The following is a 9,029-nucleotide window of genomic DNA, read 5'->3' as shown; positions in this document are numbered from 1 at the left end:
GAACTTCCCACTTGCAGATGGACCTGGTTAGTAGGCCTGTGTGAATCGGCAGCGATCCAATCCGGCTTTGGATCCGGCCGCTTTGGATGCCAGTGATCCGACCCGGAGCTCCAGACTGGGTTTCCGCCTCGATCCGGCTGAAGCGGCTCCGAAGCTTCGGAGCTGTCTTGGTGATCTGGCCATAGGGTATAATGGGGAAATCAATGAAATATCTATAACTTTGTTGTTTTTTTGTCTGATTTGGATGATAGTTGCAGGGGTGGTAGCCCCTGCTGAGAGCGTGGAGTCTGCCAAGTTTCAAGAAGATCGGTGCAGGGGTTTGGGGGGAACTGTACCCCAAATTCTTGAAAGCAAAACTCATGTCACATGTATGTGTTACACCACAGGGGGGTGAAAACTGCAGAGGTAGTGGCTCCTGGTGAAGCCACAAAGCCTGCCAAGTTTTAAGATCGGTGCAGAGGTTTGGGGGGAACTGCACATCAAGCTGCAGACAAGCAAAACTCGTGCCATGGGTGACACTTTGTGTGGTAAGGTGCAGCAGGGTGAAAGCTGCACGGATGGTGGCCCCTGCTGCGGCCACGGCGCCTGCCAGCTGTCGAGGAGATCAGTGCAGGGGGGTTCTGGGGCCTTGCACCTCTAACTGCTGACAGACAAAACTCACGCCCTGGGTGCTTGTGCAACTGACTGTCTCTGTCTTGGGGGAGTTGACCGTCTATATTAATTATTTCCTCTCCTTAGTCTCTGCTTTTGTAGGTGTTAATTTATGGTAATTAACTGGCTACATTAGCTAGGTCCTATGTACTGAGCTGGTCCCTGAGTGAATCATGACTGGTTGGTAACTGGGAACCCAGTAGCATAGCAGCCAGGCCTGCAGTAGTGGCTCCCACGCCCCAAGACAGAGACAGTCAGTTGCACAAGCACCCAGGGCGTGAGTTTTGTCTGTCAGCAGTTAGAGGTGCAAGGCCCCAGAACCCCCCTGCACTGATCTCCTCGACAGCTGGCAGGCTTCATGGCCGCAGCTGGGGCCACCATCCCTGCAGCTGTCACCCCGCTGCGCCTTAGCACACGCAGTGTCACCCATGGCACGAGTATTGCCTGTCTGCAGCTTGAGGTGCAGTTTCCCACAAACCCCTGCACCAATCTTCTTGAAAATTGGCAGGCTTCATGTGCTCAGCAAAGACTACAATCCCTGCAAATTTCATCCAAATCAGACAAAAAACAACAAAGTTATACATATTTCATTGTTTCCCCATTATACCCTATGGCCGGATCGCCGAAGCGGCGCCAAAGCTTTTCCGAACCGCTTTGGAAAGCCTGACGAAGCCAGTGCTTCGATCTGGACATGCTGCTTCGGACGCCGAAGCGTCTAAAGCTTCTCCGGATCCGAAGCTCTGTCTGAAGCCTTGTACAGCCCTACTGGTTAGTGCTATTTAGCAATTTAGTTTTTTGAAACCTGGGTAAAAAGGTCCTCTCTCTCTTCGACTGGACACCTGTTAAAGGCTTTTAAAGATTTTAAGATGAAGTTGCTTTTGAATACCAGTAAGATGGTATTAGATGCCTTTAGATAAATGTGCATTTTAGAAGTTTTGATCATTTAAGCAATGTTTAGACATTTATATCTTTTCTGTATTTTGGTTCTGAATTTGCCATTAAGAATGTAGATACTCTTATGCTGTGAGTATTTGATTGTGGTGGGACAGGCTCCTCAAACATTTCTTGGTCCTCAGAATCCATCTGAGGGTCAATACTGGCCCTGCCCCTGCTGAGGGAACAGCTTGTCCTAGTCCCAGTTTGTGCACAGGAGACGATGGGCTGGGACCAACCCAGTAACTCACAGCCAAAGCCCGATCAATCTGACCTCTCTCTGTGTCCAGGGAGCACAGCCGGTACAGCAAGTTGCTCAGGGCCCCAGGCAGGCACCTCAGCTGCAGCAGCTGACAACCTAGTAGGAACAGCTGCACTTGCTGTTTTGCTCAGGCCACCGGGTTAAGTGGGACAAAGATAGCCCATGCCCCCTCCCTCCCCCCCAGGATCTGCTTGCACAGTGCCCTTGCCACCAGAGGGACTGAGGTCCAAGGAAACAAGCTTTCCAGGGTTAAATATTAACAGACCAAGGAGAAACCAGAGCCATCCCAGAGCAGACAGATGGCACAGCCCCAGCCCAGGCCCAGCAAGAACAGGGCCTTAAACCTAGCATTCAGGCTGATGAGGTGGGAAGTAACGGGTAACTGCCAGTCTGCCAGGACGAGCTCCAGCCTGCTGTTCAGCTGAACTTCCTGTTCCTGGCACTGCCTGAAACTGCCTCAGCGCCCTGTGCCGTACCACCCTAAAGCTGCCAATTGGCCCAAGGGACATGCCAGTCTGGCTCAGAGGCTGGGTCCATCAACCCCACAGGGTCTGCAATGGCTCAGAAAGCCTCCCATGCAGTTGGTGGGGTGGGGTCACAATGTGGCTGGCTCACCATGTGGCTCTGTGGCAGGGAATCAGCCATGCACCAGGACCCTTACACAACACCCCAGCCAGGAGCAACCAGGGTCATTAAACTTTGACGGCTCCTATTCAAATCAGCAACAGCTGGGGACACAATGGCCACATTCTGGATAAACAAGGCCTCTAAATTCTGATGGGAGCTGTGGAGTGGACACTGGAAAACCCTCATACAGGACAGACAGCAGCTATCGGTAGCCCAGGGCTCGGTCTGCACCACAGCAGCGCAGCACAGAGCTCCGAGCACATGCACAGTCAGGTGCCCACTGGCAGACAGACACTCCTTCACCCTCTGTCAGCCATCACAGCCGCTGACTTCCATGGGTTGCAATGTGAGGAGTGGTGCAGCTGCTGAGCAGTGCCACACAGGACCAACAGAAGCATGTGGGTGTATACCTGCCTTGGCAACTGCTGTCAGTCACCTGAGTGCCTCTGGCAGAGCAGGGTCATTACCAATGAAGCCTTGAGGGTGTGTGTGGAAGTTGCAGGGACCCTGAAGCTTGAGCAGAACTGAAGGCCATGCTCTCTCAGCAGAGAGGTCCTGTGCAACTGCAGGAGCCACCACTGGAGGGAGAGGAGGAGTTGGATCCTGGACTCCTTAAAGGACTCAGGGCTTCAGCCAAAGAATACTTAGGAGGGTAGGAGGCTGAGCTAGGTGACATTTACCCAGGCCTCACTGCTCCTCTAGCCTTGTGCTAGTTGCTACCAGGAGTGACCAGGTTGTGGAGCCACTGGATGCATTGGCTCCCAGGAGACACCGGATGCATTGGCTCCCAGGAGACACCGTGAGCATGAGTGCCTGCACAGGGAATCAGCTGCTGGGCCACTGCCCCTGTTTTTGAGGGGAGGGAAGAGCTAGTGCTGCAGCCCCCGCAGAACAAGGGAAGCCTGAGCAGAGGCAGACCCAGCCCAGCAGCCTGGGGAGCGCGTCCCTTCCCAAGCTGCATGATGCCAAGATGCAAGTTGTGACCAGTTATAAACTGCCAGTGCAGCGGACCTGGGGACTGAAATCCTGGCAAAATGAACACAGCAACATTGTGATGATGTGAGAGAAACAGGCTGGGCTAGAAGAGGATTAGGCTGCCAGAATTCAGCTGCCCCAAACTTACTGAACAAGGCATGGGAGGGCAGCAGAAAGGGGCTGGCCAGGAAGTCAAGATTCAACTTTCACTCACAGATGGCTTTGGGGCCTCAGGAAAGTTGCTGCCCCACCTATACTTTGGTTTCCCCCACAGCTAAATGGATCCTCATCAGCTCCCTTTGTAAAAGCCTTGCACACAGCCCCAGCTAGAGGAGTATGGTTTGTTACATGGCTGCCCACTGGTCACAGCCATTGTTTCCAGCCCTAGGATAGGAGTTTTCAGGTTCAAATCCCTTCAAAATGCCCATATTTTGCCCCCCATACCACATTATTTTGTCTGCTAAGCAAGTCTCTTCCAGGACAAGTACACTGCCAGATGGTCTGGTAAAAAACATCTGCTGACCCCTGTGAGGATTCAGTTTCCTTTGCACTGCAATACAGGCAACCCCCGCTTAACGCTGTTTTGCTTAGTGCTATTTCGCTATAACGCTTGTTTTACATTGATACCCAAGTTTCGCTTGGTGCTTAGTGAGTTTCATTATAATGCTCATGGTTGCCATCTTGGTTCGTCAAAAACTTTCGGTTTCGCTTAACATTATTTTGCTTAATGCTCGTTTGTTCAGGAACCAATTAAGAGCACTAAGTGGGGATTGCCTGTACTGGCAAGGCCAAGACAATGCGCATTCACAGAGAATGACAAAAAGGAGCAGGGGATAGCCTCAGGGGAGTTTAAGTTCCAAGATCCTGAAGGCCACTCAGAAAAGACTGCCTGAAGGTGCTGACAATGGGCTGAATTCTGCACAAACTACACAAGGCAACACCAGGCCTGAGCAGGCTGGAGATGAACAGGGCTTACAGACAGGAAATTCAACCCCCTGGGAGCACCAGCACCTCTCACTTGTGACCTCAGCCCCAGAAACCAGGGCCCAGTCAAGAGAGTAAATGTCTGTTTTAAGAAACAGACTTGCCTGTCACAGGATTTTTGCTACCTGTAAGTGCTGCAGGAGCTGGCAGTACTGCCACATCAGCTGGAGCATTCCACCAGTCTAGCTACACTCGTCCTGCCTTGGGTGGATGCTGTTGTACTATTAAAACGGTTGCTTTAGAGCAGGAAAGTGTGTATTTCTTCCCAAGTTCACACAGATAACACAGCATCTATACCAGTACGTCAGCTATATACGGTGCCAACCCAGATTTTTTTTTAGGTCTGGGCATGAGGAAGTATGATTTATTATCAGCCAAAGTGTGCTGGCAAAAGCTAGTGGTATAGCTACAGTTACCCCAGCAAGACTGTGTTTTCACCTGTGGTGGGGGCAGGGTGGAATAAGCAGTATGGACACAACTGCCTGAGATGAGCCGAGTTCATACCAAAGGGCTTGGCTGGAATACTGCAGAACCTATCGCTATACAAGCTCAGGAGTTTTGCCAGGACTACTGGCCCTCTATCACCACAGCCCCAACTAGCCTCTGCCCATTTAGGGTCAGGAGCACCCAGCGCTTGTGATTTCAGGGTTTCTTGCACCTCTTGAGGCAGCTGTTCCTGGATACAGAGGCCACGCTAAATAAATGCCTTCCAGTCTGATCACCCATAAGCAAGGTCCCTTATGATTCACAGAGTGAAATACTAGTTGATGATGCTTCTGTTCCTCAGCTTACCTCTGCAGCAGCAGCCTGTGAGGTCAAAACCTGGAGGAACTGTGAAAGCTGAGTGCCCCTCTTACCTTCCTGTTCAGTGCTGAGGCATGCACTGCCCCAGCGTGGGCAGCCTATACAGCCCCTGCCTCTGCTGGGCAATCAACACACCAGGAAGACATATAATATTTTCCTGGGGGCTCTCCGTGTGGAACCTCCCTGTCCCACAAGCAGGGGGTGGCTCCCTTCAGAGCCCCAAGAGGAAGTCACAGACAAAGAAGCATCAAGACGGAATATTCCGCTGTAGCCAGAGCCTGGGGCAGAAACCAAAGTCCTGACTCCCAAGCCCTGCTCTAAACAAAAGGCAGCTGCCTCCTTCCAATAACTGGCTGGTTCCACGCAGAGAGGAACGGTGCCCCTACTCACCCACTCTGCCCGCTGCCTCCGAAAGCTTCTGAAACTGCTCCACAAGGTGAGGTTCTTCTTCGGCCAGCTCCTTCATGGCCTTTTCAAACTCGGCCGTGGCCTGCGATGCCAGCTCGCTGTCAAACAAGTCCTGGAAGAACTTTTCCTGGGAGGCAAACAGAGAGTCCTGGAGGAGAAGCACAATCGTGTGGGATTGTGGGAACTCCAGGCCCTACTCAGACAAGGCTTTCCATGAAGACAGGCAAGCAAACACACAGCTGCCCCCGGGGAAACCAGCAAGAGTCCAACATCCAATTCCGCTGCTGATTCAACCACCTGGGGATCACCTGCGAACAAGCTCTTGCAATAATTCCCAATTTAGCCTCAGAGACAGGCACCTGGGCAAGAACAAACTGGACAGATCAACACTCCAAGTCTTCATAAAAGCCATCCCACAGGTACAGAACATTCTGGGAACAGCAAATGTCAAGCGCAGGCACGTCAGCTGGCCTGCATGGGCACACTTTCAGTCACAAGAGACCAGGTGGCAGAAAAGGCATACGGCTAGCATCTTTATCCCGATTTCACAAACAGGGAGGCTGCCTGCCTGTGGTCACAAAGAACCTGTAGCAGAGCCAAAACAGAAGCCAGGACTTCTGACGGCCAGATCTCGCTCCAGGAATCTGAGCTCAGCCCAGACCCTGCCACAGATGGATCCTAATGCATTTACCACAATGGGAAATATTTCTGGGGACACTTGTTGGCCCACCATGTTTGGAAGTCATGAACTTTACCCCAAGCACCTGCCAATTACTGAGCTTGACTGGACGGGGGCAGCTGTCACTGGACTCATCTTTCAACATGTGCCCCAGCAAATTGGAGGTGTAAATGCAAGACACAAGGGCATCCAGAGCCTGCTTCTGAGGCTGGCAATAAGACCAGTCAACTGCAATGACACGAGATTGAAGAGAAGCGACTACTGAGGTGCCTGGCTCCAGAACCAGACCATCCCACCCACCCACAGTTTCACAGCTGATAGGATCGGAAGGGACCTGAGGAGATCATCTAGTCCGACCCCCTGCCGTGGCAGGAAAGAGTACTGGGGTCAAACGACCCCGGCCAGATGTTCGTTCAGCCTCCTTTTAAAGACCCCCAGGGTAGGAGCCAGCACCACTTCTTTTGGAAGTTGGTTCCAGGTCCTAGCCGCCCTGACAGTGAAATAGCGCTTCCTAATGTCTAGCCTGAAACTACCCTCCGCTAGCTTGTGTCCGTTGTTTCTTGTAACTCCCAGGATTGCTTGGGGGACCAGGGACTCTCCCAACGCCTGCTGGTCCCCCTTGACTAGTTTGCAGACTGCCACCAGATCCCCTCTCAGCTTTCTCTTTTGGAGGCTGAACAGGTTCAGGTCCTTCAGCCTCTCCTCATAGGACCACCCCTGATCATGCGGGTGGCCCTCCTTTGGACCCTCTCCATATTGGCCACATCCCTCCTGACGTGCGGCGCCCAGGACTGGATGCAGTACTCCAGCTGCGGCCTGACCAGTGTCACACAGAGGGGGAGGATCACCTCCTTGGCCCTGCTCGTGATGCATCTGTGGATGCACGACAAGGTACGGTTGGCCTTCCTGACCGTGTCCCCACACTGTCGGCCCATGTTCATTTTGGCATCAATAATGACTTCAAGATCCTTTTCTGTCTCAACACTGGTGAGAAGGGAGTTCGCCAGCCTGCAGGTGTGCTGCTGGTTCTTCCTCCCCAGGTGCATTACCCTGTACTTGTCAGTGTTGAACCCCATCTTGTTCTCTTCGGCCCACCCCTGTAACCTGTCTAGATCCGCTTGCAGCCTGTTCCTTCCTACTAGCGTACCCACTTCACCCCACATCTTAGTGTCATCTGCGAACTTGAACAGGGTGCTTTCTACCCCCTCGCACAAGTCACTGATGAAGATGCTGAATAGTGCGCAACTGTCCCCTGCACAACTGGGTGGGAGAAAATGCTACGTGTTCCCAGTTCAACAACTCTGCCCAAGCTTAAGACAAGGGAAATACTTCCCCATACCCTTCCAGCCCATACAGCCATGGGTGGTCACTGCTCTTACTTTGGCAGCATCGCTAGGAGACTTCTCAGCACTGCTGGCATCTCCTGCTCCGGCAGTCGCTGGGGGTGGTGGGGCCGGCTTGGTCTTGTCAAAGTCATCAAGAGCACCTTCAGGGCAAAAGCAGAGAGTTCAGATGAGGGGATAAGACCACACAGGTCCCAGACAAGGGGGAGATAAGGGAAGTCAGACCAAGGCCACAACACCAGGGCAGTCCTGAGCAGCATGACATGGAGGAAGCCACCCAAGACGTTTGCAGTTCACTACGTGTCTTTGGATGTCACGTATAGAGCCATACTCTGCACCAGTGCCCAGCCAGTCCCTCGCGCTGCTCTCCAATCTAAGGGGATTCAGACCTGCTGCGGATGAGATGCAGCTTCAACTGGGGACAGAGGGATGCGAGCACACCGTCACCAACCTACGGGTGACATAACTGTTCCTTCAGTCGCACCAGATGCATTTGAGCCTGACCTGCCCAGTCGTAACTGCAGCCATCCCTGCCCAATGTCCCCGAGTGAGGGGCGGTGAAAGGATTCAACTGGCTCTGAGTGAATGCGACACAGCATTTGCGAGAGGATGCGACAGCCCCTGACCTCCACGGGGACTGCCCTGTGCTCTGAAATCCCACTCCTACTTTTAAATCAAGCTCTTCAGGCTCAGGCTGGCACCCCCAAAAAGGCCGTTGCAGAAGCCGGGACCCAGGCGGCTCAGCATCCCAACAGCCAAGGCGGGAGGAGCCGGCACGGCCAGACGGCAGCTCCGCTCCCCTCCCGAAGCACTTGGGCCCCTATTGCTTCGCTCGGGGGTGCTGATCTTCGGGGACCCCTGGGTTCAAATGCTGCTGGCAGTCAGCGCCTTAAAGCCAGGTTCAGCTGCAGCACCTGGAAACGCCGACTGCTGTGCTGACAGGAGGGGTTCGCCTTTCGGATGCTGGCGCCTGCCCTAGACCTCCGAGAGGCCCGTCGGACACCCCCATACGCCAGCCCCGCACACGGCTGACCAGGGCAGCGCTCCCAAGAGGCGCCATCGTGGAAACCGTGTCTCACACACACGTGCCATTTGCACCTCTACAAAGAGCCGTGTGTTTTGACCTGCGGCACGTGCGCGTGCCAAGAAGGGAACGTCTCTGATGGCGTGACAACTTCGGAGGCTGGCGTCTCTCCCATATTGCAACAAAACAAAGGCACACCAATTGCCTGGAGAAGACAGGGGGTGAATAGCTGCGGGGGGTGGGGGGGGTGCAAAGAGGATGGGGCCGGAGGGAGAACAACACAACCCTCTTCCTCGCGGGCCGGGCAGCCGTGCCGTGCCGGGGGGGGGGGGGGCACAA

The 9,029-nt window shown here is 53.6% G+C and overlaps 1 protein-coding gene across 1 annotated transcript in view; it reads right to left on the bottom strand.

The window, feature by feature from the left end:
- Positions 1–9,029, bottom strand: part of PEX19 (peroxisomal biogenesis factor 19) — a 30,760-nt gene that overhangs the window by 6,047 nt on the left and 15,684 nt on the right. The window contains exons 3-4 of the mRNA XM_025194600.1: positions 7,703–7,809; positions 5,627–5,792 (exon numbers count right to left, since the gene is read on the bottom strand). Of these exons, the coding sequence (XP_025050385.1) occupies positions 5,627–5,792; positions 7,703–7,809 (273 nt within the window). The remainder of the gene's footprint in view (positions 1–5,626; positions 5,793–7,702; positions 7,810–9,029) is intronic.

Source organism: Alligator sinensis, unplaced genomic scaffold (genome assembly GCF_000455745.1).
Source record: "Alligator sinensis unplaced genomic scaffold, ASM45574v1 scaffold1161_1, whole genome shotgun sequence".
NCBI lineage: Eukaryota > Metazoa > Chordata > Crocodylia > Alligatoridae > Alligator > Alligator sinensis.
Note: the sequence above shows the minus strand (reverse complement) of the source record. Positions and strands in the feature narration are given on the sequence as shown.